This window comes from Galleria mellonella, unplaced genomic scaffold, assembly GCF_026898425.1.
Source record: "Galleria mellonella isolate WM207_F2 unplaced genomic scaffold, CSIRO_AGI_GalMel_v1 utg57, whole genome shotgun sequence".
In the NCBI taxonomy this organism is placed as follows: domain Eukaryota; kingdom Metazoa; phylum Arthropoda; class Insecta; order Lepidoptera; family Pyralidae; genus Galleria; species Galleria mellonella.
Genome location: NW_026442119.1, coordinates 10,506,756 through 10,524,373, shown reverse-complemented (window position 1 = coordinate 10,524,373; position 17,618 = coordinate 10,506,756). Strand labels below are relative to the sequence as shown.

Below are 17,618 nucleotides of genomic sequence, written 5' to 3'. Positions count from 1 at the left end.
TCCATTCTTTGTTACACTGCTTAAGAAACAAAAATCTAAATAGCTGTCAAATTATCTTAAACTTTCTAAAATTATATCGATGCTGATGAGATACGATTATAAAATTCTTCGCTATAACATGAGTCAGAAGTGAATGCAGATTTATTATTTTTATTTCTAACCGATTATGACAGAAGATTCTCGATTCGTATTTGTTCTTTTTTAATTTTCAACCAATATAATGACTAGATGGATGAAATATTTCCAACATTTGAATCAATGATAATGATGAATCTAGCCTCGAGCATATTGTGTTGTTATGAGATAGCGCTGCTAAGTATGCGTCTTAGGAATAGCATATCTGAAGCCAGGAGAATGCAAGTATCTCAAACTACAGATGATCCTAAGGATAGTAGTTATGTTCACGAGATAATAAGATAAAAACTACAAAGCTTACATTCTGTCGCACATTTTTAGTGAAATTTCAAAATTTCTACTAGTTACCAACTATAACAAAAAACGTACAATTTATTGTACTTATGTATTATATCATTTTGTTGAAACATTGTGTTTTCTGCTGGAACAACGACAATAAATTTTAAAGAACCTTAATTATTTTTGAATTTGTACAACAACATTACAACTCCTAATTGTAAAAATTGCATTAAACTTCATATTTTGTTGATCGTGTAAATATATTAACTCCTTAATACCAAAGGATAATTACTGAGCTATAATAATTAAAACAAGGCTATAAAATAAGGCAATAAACTCTCAAGATTTGACCGATAGGATGAATCAAGGAAATAAAATCGATAAAATCATATGTCAACTGTCCCACCCACAATTGTCGGTTTTTATCAATATTACTTTTTATAGTAAGTGCTTACTCAATTACCAATATAAAAGAGAATAAAGTTTTGTCTGTTTGTGACACTTTAATATTCATTGTACAGTAAAAACTTAACAGTACAGTAAAAACCGAGAAGAAGAAATAAAAAGCAAGCAGCAAGTGTGACATTATCCATAAAAGGGATTTCTTTCGGAATTTTTAATGACCTTTCTTAGTATTTTAATTATCAAATACAGGTCTTAATGAAAAACTTAAGCAAAACTGTAAAGTTCACACCTTCACATGAGTCCTTAGTATTAAAACTGCAATATTACGCTGCGGTTTATAATTATATTAATTAAGACTCCAGCTTTGACTCTCGATTGACACTAATTCTACGATATGTATGGAACCCCATGGCTTTGCCCGTATAAAATCCATGACAAACCTTTAGTCGTTCACCCGTCATTGCACTCGCTCGCGGTGGAGCTAAAGGCTATCTGCGTCTAACAGAAAAAAAATCATAAAAATGGCAAGATCAATGGATGTCACCACCATATATTTATATGATATCTGTATAAACAGAAGTATTAATTTTAAATATATAAATTAAATTAAATATGTAATATTAATTTGAAACCACTTTCCCTAAAAAAATTATAGAGGAGTGATCAGTTTTGTCTATCTATAGTTAATGCTCTAAATAATTCTAAACGTATCTTTTACTTTATTTGTTGTTCTTACGTTTGCAATAATATAAAACTGGGTGCGTTGTCACTTTACGACACAACGCATGTTACATGATACTATGGGATGGCATGGCTTCATCCAGCGCATTACAAACAAAAGATTTGTTTTTGCAGCAGCCACTAAACAATTTGTACGTGAGCTAAATCAAAATCATGAAATTAAAATTTAATAACATCCATTCTACAGACCTAAATTTGAATGGATATTATGCAACTGCATATACTTTGCGTGCCTATTATATTTTTGACTAAATACTAAGTAAGCTCTTTAAAATGACTAATGTGATTTTTCTTCATCCTTAACGAACCTAGAGCTGTGTAATTGTCGATATAACGTTGACTAAATACTTTTACATATTAAATATATCACATGTCTAGTCATATCAGTGTTAGACGGACCCCCACTAGACAGAGTAACGATCTGAAATGCATTGCAGGGAGTCAGTGGATGCAGATGGCTCAGGATAATTCTTTATGGCAGTCTATGGGGAAGGCTTATGTCCAACGGTGGACGAATAATGGTTGAAATGATGATGATGTCTAATCGACTTCATCGATATAAAGAAATATATATTTTTAATCGAATACTAGGTGATTATAAAATTCAGAAAAATGAACCCTAACAATACTTGATGAATATAGTGATTCTTGATAATAAATTTATGATCTTAAGAAATAGTACATTTCATTTTAGAAAATATAAATCAAATATGTTCGGATTTCCAGTCTGTTGGCAACTCAAGACATATAATAGTAGTAGCAATAACAAATTACTGCTTTTAAACATTGCAACAGAACATGTTAACAGATTCTACAAATTACTTACGAGATTTGATGCAGAAAACATCTGTGTATAGCAAACATTTATAAAATAGTCAAGTTACCTAATCTACTTGGACAGTTTAGTTTAGTATTCTGTGTAAATAACTTGCTTCAATCGACATTTGGAACGCTTAGAATTTTAATGATAAATTTTATTACAGACTGTATGTATCCCGTGGATGTGCCCGCGTGAATTAAGATAATAAATTACCTATGAGTAATCCAGGATATTCGTGTAGTCGTTGACGCATGATTGAGTAATACAGTAGACAAATATCTTTCACTTTTATAATCATTATCATCATCAACATATCAGTTAACTGTCCACTGCTGAACATAAGCCTCTCCCATAAAGGGGGGTTTTGCCAGTAGTTGCCACGCTTGACACGCAGGTTGGCAACCACAGTTAGGATTTCAACGATGTTTTAAGAGGAATACTGCTGTCCATCCCTCGACCATTAATTTCTTTTAGTCACCTCTTACGACACCCACGGAATAGGGAGGAGTAGTCCGCTCTATAACGGGACCACACGGCATTTTTAATATTTGAGTCACATAAATTTTAGTAAAATCGATTCAGTAGTTTAATATTTAAAATTAACTATGATAACGAGATATTTTATGAACAGTACAAGTGGATTATACTTCCCGACAAACATTTTAGCATCGTAAATTGGCGCATATGTAAATGCCACAAAATTGATATAAAATATGAAACTCACTACATCAGTCAATTATGGCATTAGTTAATCACAGTCGTAAATATGAAATACGGGTAATAATTAAAAAAGTGACATGTAAAAGTAACATTTCCTTTTTTTTTCATTTCATCAGATAACCACAATAAATTATACGATAAGTTTTTATTAAACATCCTACTCGTGTAAAAAGATATCTCAGTGTGTCCAATATAACATTAGTGTTATGAACAATGCCTCGTGAATTTGTCACCGTTAGTGTCTTATGGTTGCTCCTATTTCGAAATGGGTGTAATAATAGATGTGAGTAGCCGCCATAAAGCATTTCTAGTGTCCGGGTGCAGTAATAAAATTATAATATTGTCTAATACACATGGTGAAATCAACATGATTAGTATTATTTTAAAGTAAATATTCTACCTCAATCTGATTATTTTCCTTTAAAGAAAGTAGGTCAAAATGACAAAAAATGTTTATCTCCCACATTGACACGGTGCATCTAGCTTGGACAGATATATTAGTATGAAAAGCTCTATCATTTTATCATTTTTCGATTCAAGTTTTTCAGTGGAAAATTTAAGTCGATTCTAGATTATGGATCAAGTACTTTTTTTAAGTTTCATTTCATTCATAATCTTTATTTTTCATATCTGTCAAATCTTAAAACCATTATACTAAATTTCTAATGTAGTTAGTATATTGACTTATTTTAACAATAATTATATAAGTAGGTAGGTATTATATTTATATGTTTATGTAATAAATCTAATATATAGTAATATTTCATTTAACTATGAATTTGTAGCATATATTGATTAGTATTAATAGTTGTTGGTACAGCGCTCATGCACTTCAGCTGCCCGCAAATGACATCCTTTTTAACTGTATTGGGCTGTCTGCAAGAAATCTCATTCAGAGATAAGTCCACCCTTGCTCACAATATTAATAAATGTATTATATATATAATTTATAAGTGCAATAAAGAATACATATTTAAATAGTAGAACACTCCCTTAAAAAGATGTCAATAGTTTTGATTTCTATATGTACTTTATGTATATATTCTTTATGTACATACAAAGATAAAGTCTTATTACTATAAAAAGCGAAAAACGAAAGTAGTATTTTCTCCCTGTCCTTATTTTCATTTGTCACTTATAAGCGCTTAAAAATAGATATTTTATTAGTCAATAAAGTTGAAATAAATAAATAAGACCTTATAATATTTATGTCATTGTAGTAAAAAATAAACAAAACTAAATTTATGACTTCACCCAAACAATGAGTAACATAAAAGAGGTCAATGTGATTATAAGCTTTCTTCGCAATTGAATCTTTCAATTCACAATCAAACGTGAATATACTGTTCGTAAGTAGGGCTGTCAATAAATTTTGACAAATTACTTTCGTAGGTCATTGATTGATAAGACTATAGAGTTATTTTTATCTATGAAACATCTCATCGTTTATCGGCGTGTATATGTTAAAAAAAATTATGTAAACAAAAACACTTGTCATGCTTACTACTGTTATGAATGTGCAAGTAAGTCTATTTGTTACCTTTTAGTACATTAATGGTTTATCAATCACTATAAAATTTGGTATATACATACTATGTGAGATAATGGGCATAAACTACTTTTTATCTCGTTCACGCGCGTAAAGTCGCGAGTAAAAACTGGCTATTTTTTGATAATTTTTTCTGCTAATCCGGAGTAGTTTGAATGTTAATATAATAGTGGATCTACTCAATTTATCTGAACTAAAGTCCTCAACATTAATTATCATAATGTTATTTTTAAATGAAAAAATAAATGAATTAAGTAAGTATATAATACCGTTATTTTTCAGTCATTAGTTTGTCAATAGAGAAACCATATAAATTACTTTCTAAACTGGCAGTAGAATTGATACATCATAGGAGTTTATAATAGAATTACATATTTTGATTGATTGATTGATTTATCAAGGACAACCACATTGACAGCCCTATAAAGAACTAATTGTATTCAGAACGCTCCGTTATCAAAACCTTTTGCATTTTGCTTTTTGTTCATCAAAATACTTCAATGTAAAAAAAGTGACAAGTTGTTTTACACGTGCTAAATGACCGTTTTTTATAGACGCACTTTTTTCTCTCATGTCAATGTTGCGGTCCATAATGTTTTTATTCACATTAACATATCCTAATTGGATTGTAAAACATTATAATTAACGGATGCTCTGTTATTGACTGATCAGTCTGATCATAGACTTCTTTAAGTGAATTTCGTTACCGTTATGTGGCATGATAAATGCGGGTAATTTGACCTGGTACATTATTTGTGACACACTCAATGTTTCGTTGCCCGAGGTAGAGACAACATTTTCGAAGACTTTAAAATAGGAGGGGATTCTTAATTAAACTGATTTTTTTTCTACTTTTACTCATATTACTGTACCTTATCTGTTACAATGTATGACTCTATTAGACATTTTTTAGTCAATAAGGTTGTTAATCCTTTATTTATTCATACACTTCTCAAGATTGAAGCCAATTTCTTTTATATTATTAATATTTTCACAAATTTGATTTAATTTTAAAGAAAACAGTATAAGGCCATTTGCAAAGTATACTCATTCAATTAAAAAGAACAATTAATAAAATCAAATTAATAACCTCAATTATTGAAGCCGATTAAGAAGATCATCAACACCATTGACAATTAAAACCCAAGACCTATGCACCCATAAGTATTTCCCATAAACTAATAGAAAAATATCATAAAGCAATAATACAATAAATAAACATTTAAAAATCAAAGAATTAGCTATGTACAGAATTTTAAAATAAAATTATTTTATTTTTATCTATGTCAGTTTTATATCTTTACTAATAAATATAAAAATGAAAGTTTAGTTTTAAAATTGGCATACTCCTAGTATTTAAGTGAAGTGAAGAAAGACTATTTTGTAAATTGACAAACTAGTGGTCAAAAAATAATATTATAACTACAACTACTGGACTTGTCTTCATACCTATAATTAATGTCTTTGATATTATAATGCAGATATTATTTTAAAGATCAATATTTAATATTTTTTTATTAGATTTAAGTTTAAACTACTTTAACCTTGGTAAAACAGCAGAATATTAATGTAAATAGTGACATTTGAGAACCGAGTGTAAAGTATCACACACAAGCCCTAGAGGTTTAAGTGGTACTAAAAATCCATTTTTTTTAATGTATTTATGTATGATAATTAAATAAAAAAAAAATTTGTGGGTGCATAACATTTTTTTTTTATTCAACTAGAATGGTAAACAAGCAGACAGAATAATGTAAAGTGGTTACCAATGCCTATAGTCATGAGCAGTACCACGGACATAACAGAGTATACTGTTTCGCCCGTGCGTTGCAATCCTGAGGACTATGGTGTTGTACCTGTGAACCCTGTAAAGTCTCTGTCCTACCCTTCAAGCCGATTCTCAAAGCCGAAACATAGCCATGTAAATACAACTGCTTCACGGTAAAAACACGAACACGGGACAGAGGTACCCAAGCAAATGTCTTTTATAGAAAATCTTTCTTTGAAAACATAATAAGAAAGTATTAATACAATTTATAATTTTTATTTCAAAGATAAATTTAATCAATGGCATTTCAGATACATATATTTTAGTTTAAGCATATTTGTTGTTGTTGTTGTTTGCAAAAATATATTCATGTGATAAGCCAACATTCACTATTTAAACATCCCATATGAAAAACAAAATTCTTTAAACATATCAATAGATCTATACTCCCATACGTACGAACATATATAGACATATTCCATAAAAAGTTTCCGCTTTCAACACAAATGGGCCCCTATTTTGTTAGTTTAACAGTACTCGTACTTAATGTACTGAATTTCGATATGAGTCGGGGATTTCCAGTTTAATACTACAACTTATCTATTTTTAAACGTTCGTTATCATTTACAAACATCGCATTATCAACTGTTACTGACTGGACTAAAAATATTTTTATAATAAAAACAAATAATAACACTGGCTAATCTAATCCTAATCAGTGTAAAATTGTCAATATCTGTTCTTATTTTACTTTTAATATAGTAATAATCCCTTAAATATTTAATACAGTAATTAAAATTGTATTCCTCAAAAAAAAAACAGCTTCAATTGTAGCAATACCAGTTACTTTGATTTAAAAACTAAAATATTGTTGAATAACTGAACTGTATTTGTTAAAATTTCTGTACGATCAATCTATAAGTATTGTTCTTTATTAATTCTAGATGAAAATAATTTTCCAAATCCAAGTTATTAGTTAGTTATTTTATGAGGTAACAAATATAAAAAAAAACAACCGAACTGTGAATCTCCTTTTTTTTAACTCGGTTGAAAATATAACTAATTATATTATAATTATATTCCCAAAGAGGGTTGACGTCAGACAGGTGGCAGGTTGTAAAACTAAAAACCAAATCTTTTTGTAATATGGATAAAATCATATTACGCCGACCCCAAATGATTGGGATAAGGGTAGGAAGATGATGATATTAGTAATAATGTACATCAATCAATTTGTCAGTTCAACGTCTTTATTTATATACTTACTAGCTTGTATCCGCGACGTTGATCATTAGTATAACCGATGTATATAATGATTGACCAGGACAAATAACAGTCTATGTTTTTCTGCATCTCAAACAGTAGAATTTTTTAATGATTGATAATGTAATGGTGACCCCGCCAGCGGTAACGATATACACTGGCGGAGCACCAGTGATGATAGGTGAGGATAAAAACAGGTCAGTTTTTTTTTAATGGATGATAATGGAATGGTAACCCCACTCGTGCTATCGGTATACACCGGCGGGGCACTAGTGAAGGATGATAGGTGAGGATGTAGTAGATCAGTTAGCCCATCGTGACGAATTCAACAAGAATTGTTCACGATGGTTTCCAGGGGGAACCACGTGGAGGTCGACTTAATAAGGCATAGTGCTAGCAATGGGGCTGTCAAACTCCATTACTAACAATCCCTTTCCCCCCAAAACAGGTCAGTTAGCTCATCGTAATGAATACACCTGGAATTGAGCACGATAGTTTCCAAGAAGGATCACGTGGAAGTCGTCCTGCAAGGGTGTATTGCTAGAAATAGGACTGGTAGTCCTCATTACTAATAATCCTTTTTCCACCAATAGCAGTAATAGCTTTCATGATTAATGGCTGAAATAGTAAGATATTAAGAATTATCAAACAAACACAGTTTCATATTTTTAATATTAGTAATGATGTATAATATAGGTTAAGGTTAGTTAGGTTCTATTTCATTATCATCAAACACGTGTCTTTACAGACAAATTGATAAAATAAATTAATTTGTACGGATTAAGCGTATAAACTGGCAATATATGATTAATGATACAAATATTAATGATGATTGATACACATGAGTCCGGCTGTTTAATAATGGTAATCAGATTTTATTTTCTTTTTATTTGGATTTGACATACGTACTGCTTTTGATTTAAAGTCATCGGCGAGAAAATTTTAGACGAATTCAAACAAAAAATGAAAAAAAAAACAACAAACATTTTCGATCTTCGGCGATTTAATATTGAGTAATAAGCATTTAAAGATCGTTAGGATCTCTCAGACTTAAAATATTAATATAATATATTTTGTAATTAATAGCTATATCCCGTTGCTTCAGCGTTGTAAATTAGTATAAAGCATCATATATGCTTAGTTGAGATATAACCTATCTGTTGAGGATTTCAACCTTTTTGGTTTTATTTTAATAGCCATATAATTGTTTTATTTTATCAAATTAAAAGGCAATTTTTTAAAGTAACTTTGATTGGCAAACAAGCTGACGGCCCACCTGAAGGAAAGTGGTAACCGTTGTCTGTAGATACGAGCAGTACTATGGACTTCACAGAATACACTGTTTCGTATATAATACCCCCATTCGTTGCCATTCTTGAAGACTCAGGTGCTATTCCTCTGTACCCTGTAAATTCACTGTCATAAAATGGCAGTGAATATTATTCATACATAAAACTGGGAAATTCATTATACTCCCCAACACCTTCCGTGTACCAAATATCGTTTAAAACCAGTTAGTACTTTTTACGTGAAAGCATAACAAACATCCATTCATCCATCGATCGTTACAAACTTTAACAATTATTTTTTTAAGATTTTATTGCAGCAATATAACAAGGTATATTAAAGGTTTTTTAATTATGATTTTAATAGGATTAACATGACATGCATCAAACAATTGTATAGAATTATACTCGTGATTTAAGTGCATAATAGACGATATTCATATCCGATATACTCGTAATAATTGCAATGATAACAGATTAGATAGCAGGTTTTTCCTAAGTTCGCCCATTCGGTCATCAAGACTTTTTTACAAAGTTTGTCGCAACTTTAATAAATACAATTATTTATTTATAAATATTTGAAGGCTGAAAAAAAACTTATATTGCAACAGAAAGAAATCTAAGATACAGGATTTTGTATTTTTAAATCTATATGAACTCAATCTCTTATTGAGGTTCAATTTCAAAAGCGCGCCGATTTGATATAAAAAATATACTATTTAGATGTCATTTAAATACAAAACATTGAAATTACGATATCGCTCTTTTGAACACAAAATCGAAACAAGAATTATTGTTCACTTGTGAACAATTCTGGTACACTCCTAGTAATTAGAATTACTTTTTTTTTTCAGTAGTTTATCTAATAACAAATACAATCACTATCATCATTATCATATCAACTTTTAACTGTCAATGTTAAACACAAGCATTCCCCTGGGGGGAGGGTTTGTCAGTAGTTGCTACACTTGGCAGTCGGATTGGCAACAGCAATTAGGCATTACAAATTATTATTAATTTGTAGATGTTTTAAGAGGGATGCTACTGCCCATTCCTTGCTCCTTAGTCCTCTCTTACGATACACATGTGAAAAGAAGGTGTGGCCTATTCTGTACCCGGACCACTCGGCAACAAATAAAATAAATTAATCTAATTCACATTGTTTCATATACATATATGATACATGACTTATTAACGGTATAAGACACACAAACTAAGTCACAAAGTAAATCGAGACATATCTATTACGATTGTCTGCTTCCTTTAACACAGATAAGATACAAATCAAATAGACGGGGGTCGAAACTGTCTACACATAGTATTATATTCTTTAGCATTTACGTCAGCAATGATTATTTGTACTACACTAATGACGTCGGTAGATAGTATTTACTTAAGTACAATGATCCATCATTCATGAATGGTCAGTCGCACCTTTATATGTGTAATCTATTTATATTTAATACGTTTATAAAGTTAGCCGGTCGATAAAACTGTTAATATTGTAAGTACATGCAAATATAAATAATTATTGCATATTTTTTAAACGATAACCAAAAAATGGGGGAAATAATATTTTTGCATTTATATTTAAATTATCTAAATCTTTAATGCAACGTGTACAATTAAAAAAGGCAACTTTGTATATAGAAATATTGTATTGACGAGAAATCTAACGTAGCTAAGAAACATGCATAAATATATAAAATTCAAAAATATTTTAATTAAGAAAACTGAATTGTGTGTTTGCATGAAAATTTCGCTTTAATAAAAACAGCGGGAGTATACTAAATTGATTGTAAAAATAAATATAAAAAGTGCTTTATATTTATTTAATATATAGCACACAAAATAGAAATAGTAAAAATAATAATTTCTATTTTTGAAACAAAAAATAGAATAAAGTCATTGTACTAAAAATTTTTCTGCGTTGTGTACCAATAAAGCAATATTTAATGCAATAAACAAGGTTGAATGACCTAAGCGGCACCTTTGATTATACAGTACGGTTTTCAGTATATTTCTTGTGCATATTAGATGTATTTATTGGATACCCGACTAGTTTCGAAGTCAATAGAAACCTTTACTCATGAGCGCGGTTTATGTTTGTATATTAATTATATAATATTATTAGATTTCATCCACAACTTTCAAATTTCATGTCAATTGTTTGAAAAAAATAACAAATAATAAGTAACTTTTACATTTATAATAAGTAAAGACCAATACTTCTTGTGGCTCCATCCAGCTGAATGCATTATCTCCCAGTTTCATGGATATTTCATTGAAATCCTGCTATTATGTCTATACTTTAACTTTACATTTTACACAAATTTTCCCTAATACCTATACTTTAAATTAAAAAAGGAAATAAGTCTATAAAATAATTTTATTTTACCTGTTTTAATATAAAAAAAGCTAGTAGGTCTATGGAACTGAATTTCAACTCCACGTATATACTAGAATTAACGAATAACTTCTTGAATTTTAAATATCATATAGATTTTAGATAAAATACTTTCAAACGCGGGAACTCCCGACAAATGCATAACTTATAAATGACGTACAAAAATAAACATTATGATAAACTTTAATCTACTAAAAGTCTATGTTCTGATAACCATAACTGTTTCCTTAAAATCGTACTCGATGTGGTATCTCAATAAAACGATTATCATATAAAAAATATATCTATAATACATTTAGCATGCAACACACACATAATAATTTGTTCTAAATTGACAATTAATAATACAACATAACATAATCACAAAAAAAAAAAAACAGATAAATTGTAAATCTCATTTTTTACAATGTTATTTTAATAAACGTTTCAAATGTTTACTGAAAACATAGTCTCATTTTTATACCGTTTAAATTATCATAAATACGAATAAGTATACAATCAGTCCTTTCCGCGTATGCATAATCAGGATACTTCCTTTTACTGTTTACAAGCAATCAATAACCACGATAAGATAATCTATTGGATTATTGTAATCCCGTTTTTTTTTTCGTAACCGGATATAATCATTACAGACAAGTCAAAGGACAAACCCATGCCGTCAACGATCATGCGTGGGTGAGATACACTTAGAGATTTTTATCAGAGATCGCAATTAAACTAGATTAGATATCTACAAAATCAAGTTCGGTCAATCAAATTCAATAACGGATCGATAGGTACCTTTACGGATCGATTTACTTTGTAGGCAGTGTGACTAATATTATTTAATTTATGTCATTAGAGAACAAGTACATTTTGCTTCATCAAAAAAAGTAACATCAATCGTGCCGAAACTGAATACACATGTATTTTGTAGACATTAAAAATAATAAAAAAAAAAAATAGTATATAAAGTATTACTAAACGTAATAAAAACATTTCGCTTCTCAGCAAACAATTTTTTGCTCCGTAAATTAAAAAAAAAAAAACACGAGCTTCAATCCTTACTTACATTATAAATGTGAAATGAGTTTGTTTGTTTGTCGCTATAAAATTTGTTAGCCACATACTATAATAGAAAAAGATATAGGTTACTTTTTATCCCGACAAGTAAACATATCCCGGTCAAGCGGACGAAGTCGTGGGTAAAAACTAGTCGTAAATAAAAAGCACCAACTTCAATCGTCATCAAATTGTATTTTATCAACACTAAATATGTTAGAAACTAACATTAATGTAATTTTGTACATGGCAACAATATAACAACGCTTTGCCATGTAACTGCATCTTATAACGATACTCGCTCACAATAATTATTCAGTCCACATCGTGGTCTTTTTATTATTGCTATATCAACCAGCAACCAGCAGCTACAGTCCACTAGTCAACATACAAGCCGACTATCCTAGATTATGGTCCTTCGAGCAGGATTTAAACAAGCAACCTTTGAACCTTACTGACTCTTTATTATAAAAGAAATTTGACAATAATAGATTTAATATCGACAACGAAGAAGCTACAAACAATACAGATGAGTGCAGACGAAATGAGGATCCCTTCTTCTGGAAGTCGTTTAAAAAGATTTAATCAATTCTAGGTAAAATGAAGTCAAGAGAAATATTTCTTGAGAGCTATCACAAGTGTCTAGAATGATAGTAATTTCAATCGAATCTCTGATTGAATGAAATATTTAAAAAGACAAGAAATTAATGAAATGTTTAAAAGAACTTATAAATGAAACAGATGTTGAAAAGAATCTGTGAATAAATTAATTTTTTTAAATAGGCAATGAGTTAATGAAGAATTTAATGAATCAAGAATTGAATGAAATATTTTTATTTTATATATCTTTAAATAGAAATAAAACACAACTTAGGTTTTAAGTCTTATTTTTTAATCCAATTCCAAGTGCCAACTGACTAAACTAAAATCGGATATTGGCTCATGCTAATATTTATATATTGATTTCTGAGTAGCATCTTGCGTTTATTTGTGAAACATACAATACTAGACACCATGTTACATTTGAACAAGCTAAATATAAACCATGATTACGTCAAAACTGACGTCTACGAAGGCTTGAAAATCAATCACCTCACTGTTAAGTTTCACCAGTCTGTTTCTAAGAAAGCCACATGTCTTTTTAATAAGGGCAACGGAAAATCCGTTACTCTTATATAAATTTTCATAAACCTCTACAAAATTGGTCTAAATATATGAATTATATTTTTTTATATGTATTTCATCTTCAACAAAATTAAAGAAAAATTAATAATACTAACTATTTTAATTATAAACTAATTTCAATAGAAAAAAAAAAACAATCCATTCACTAGCAAAAATATAACAAAACTGAAAAAAGAAAATACAGTTTACGAGAGAACATTTTCATTTTTCAAATAAGATATTTTTTGTTTAATGTTTACATGACATATAATTTGTAAATATAACAAACATTTCATAAATTTTTCATCCAATCATTTCATTAATTTCATTCATAGTTTAAATGAAATTAAATACATCCTGTATTTAATTTCATTTAAACTATAAACAAATACAGCAACAATTGCGTAGTAGAACCAATGTCTGAAAATGTTGCACTCAATCACGTGCATATGATATTTGACGGTAATAAAATTGGCAGTGCAACCTGAAACCATAAACTAAAGTTATCTCGAAATTTTAAACGCAATACGACCGCTATTCTCTGCCCACCTATTATTAAGTAACCATCAGTACTGACTGGCCATTATACTACGTACGACTTACATTAATTTATACCTGTTTATCGTCAAATGTTGCAAATACATTTTATGTAGTAAGAAAACAGTAACAATCGTGACAAAATTATTAATTGTAAATTAGGAATTGAAAACATCCTGTTTTAGAAGTAAATTACAATTAAAGTACATTTGAAATTAGAATCTCCCCTTTTGTATTGGAGTGTTTTCACGTGCGAATGCGTGTATTTGTGTCAGATTTAGAAAAACAGAATATATTTGGGTATATTATTATTTTATAACGCAGGGAGTAAGCGGAATATGCGGCTCACCTTATGGTAAATGACTAACGCTGCTGATGAGCACCCACAACTCCGAAGGGTGTGCTACCGGCCTTTTAAAAAGTAATGTCCTCTTTTCTTTAAGGTTACGATAAAAACTTACAAAAACAAATAACAAAAGGCGCCTGACACGCTTCTTTGAACTATACTTGTGCAATATAGAGACAGTTATGAAGATTAGCATCAAATGTGGGATGGTAACGTCGGCGTCCTATCGTTAGAACAGTCACAATCTCCTTTATTATTTGATTCTAAGGCTAGTATATATTTATATAAGTAAGACTTATATAAATAAATACTAGCTTATACATTACACAGTTTATATAAGTATATATGTAAGGTATATATATATATATATATAAGTATACTATATATATATAAGTATATATGTAGTATATATCTAAGGTACATGTAAATAAATTAATTTTACATTACGTAAATTCACACCAAATGATATCTTAAAATTGTTTTTTGTTAATTTTTAATGATTTTTTTTTATATATAATTTCGAATGGCAATCAAGCTGACGCCCACCTGATGGAAAGTGGTAACCGTCACCTATAGACATGAGCAGTACCATGGACATAACAGAGTATATATACTATTTCGCTCATGATACCCCCCATGCGTTGCCATTCCTGAGGACTCAGGTGTTATTCCTCCTTACTCAGTAAATTCACGCCATATCCCACCCTTCAAACCGAAACACAGTCATGCAAACACAGCTGCTTTACTGTTGAAATACGAATGGGACAGAGGTACCCAAGCAATCGACTTTTGTACAAAGTCTCCCTCTGGTAAAACTGTCCTCTGTCACTGATTCACAAAATAATTTTACTTTACCATATACTCGCGACACACGTTCTTGCGCATTCATACGCACACACACGTAGAAGTACACAGATATATCTAAAATATGCCGTATAATATTATATGACACATATACAAGTATTATGTAAGCTGTAATTAAAAAAAATAATCCATATTCAACTATAGTATTCGTGAAGTTAAAAAAAATCTCCGACGAATATGAATTTCAATATTGAAAAAAGTTTTGTTCTTTTCATAGTAAATCCATTGAGTGTCTGCACCGTGCATTTTTAGGTATTTTTTACTTAATAATTGACCTTCAAACATCCTTGAAAAAAGTAATAGACACCTCCCTCCTTAATCACTTAATTTATGTCTAACACGCATTCGATGGATTTTTATTCATTTGTTTTTCATACACGCCTAAGATCGATATCACGCTATGATTATATTATCATAAGATTATTTCAACACAAATAATTCACCACGTTAATTTCGCAGACATTATTTACAATAGATTGTCATTTATCGGCCAAATTATTACTGTATTGATAATTATAAAGCAAATCACTCTTATCACCGGAACTATATCATTTATTTACAAAGTGATGGAATTTTACAAGGTTCACGGGGAAGTACATCTATCTATACTCAGATTACACCTTAGGTGTTAATTGCCACGATAGTTTATATATTTAACACTTTCATTGTGTGTAATCTACATACCAGTAGTAAACAAACCATTAAAATATTTTCACAGGACGTCTTATTAGTGATAGTACTTTCCTACGTAAAGAATATCATCATAACAGTAGTTAACTGTCCACTGCTGGACATAGGCCTTCCCCATACAGGGGGCTTTGCCAATAGTTGTTACATTTGGCAGGCGGGTTGGCAACCGTAATTAGACTTTTAGTGATGTTTTAAGAGACCATTAAGTTCCCTTATTCGCCTTTTACGACACCTACAGGAAAGGAGAGATTAGCCCATTCTATGCCAGGACCACACGGCGGATTGTAAAGAATATAGTTTATATAAAATAAACTCAGTAATGTATTACTACTTGTAAGTGGAAGTGACAAAGCCTCATGATCATCTTTCCAAGAATACCTGGCTGGTGTATCACAGGAATCTATTCTCGGGCCAGAGCTATACAACATTTTTACATGTGATCTACGCAACTGACACAAATGATATGTATTGGTACGTTCACTGATGATACTGCTTTTCTCCCATACAGTAGCAACCCACGGTAAGCAAATAACCGTCTCCAGAAACCATTAAATGCAACCAATCATTGGTTGTTGAAACGGCGAAATTAGGAAAGTGTCACTAAATCTCAACATATAACGTTTACACCAAAAAAAAAAGATAAATTCCCTGAAATCAAACTTAGCGATGACATTTTTCCAAAAAAAATCGTGTTAGGTACCTTGAATTTAATTTGGATCAACCTCTTACTTGGATCTCAAAGTAAGAAAAGGAACAAAATCAACAGTACAGGAGCTTGCTTCGGCTCCTGGATAAGCAATTAGCACTATCATAATGATACTCAACTCGTATTCGCCCATTCTAAAACTCTAGCTATCAAATTCAAATATGGTCAACCGCCAGCAAGTCGAATATTGAACGCGTTCAGAGAGGTCAAAATAACATCTTAAGTTTCACACAACTCTAAAGTTCACTGCTACCGCTAAATGTCAACAGTTTTCAACGAAACAGAACACTATGAACTATAAAGACCATCTTGTTTCTTATCCTAATCTTATCGCAAAAATGCTACTGCAGACATACAAAATCAGATGACTTAAAAGGTTAAATGTCTTCGCCTCATAATAAAAATACAAAAAAATATATATAACTAAACAAAAATGAGAATAGAAAAACCCATTTCTTAAAAAAAAAACATATATTACTCAACACAATTGATTAAAGTCCTTAGACAGATTGTAATTGTATTAATTGAAAAAAATTATGTAGTCACTAAAAACTTTTAAATTGAGTTTTTGACAGTCTGTTCACTACGTGTCACTGCAGGTTACATAATATATATAACAAAAGTTATAATGATACATATCGTCATAGTCGTAGAATACTGACGGATCTGATAAATATTACATATAAAGATTCGTCAGTATTCTACGACTATGACGATATGACAACAACGACACCTAATTTATTGAAATCTGTCATGCCAATCCAGTTACATTTTAAATCTAAGTCTGATACGTTGCAAACAAAAAAAAATTCTCTACCTGCATAGAATATTAATACTAAAACAAATGAAGAGAAAACATTAGTTTATTTCGTAGACAAACATTAGTTTGTCTACGAA

General features: G+C 30.2%; 1 protein-coding gene across 1 annotated transcript in view; it reads left to right on the top strand.

Moving 5' to 3' along the window:
- Positions 1-16,458: 16,458 nt before the first annotated feature.
- LOC113509774 (uncharacterized) overlaps positions 16,459-17,618 on the top strand; it is a 54,951-nt gene continuing 53,791 nt past the window's right edge. Inside the window, exon 1 of the mRNA XM_052899331.1 lies at positions 16,459-16,486. Coding sequence (XP_052755291.1) covers positions 16,474-16,486 — 13 coding nt within the window. The 5' untranslated portion in view covers positions 16,459-16,473. The remainder of the gene's footprint in view (positions 16,487-17,618) is intronic.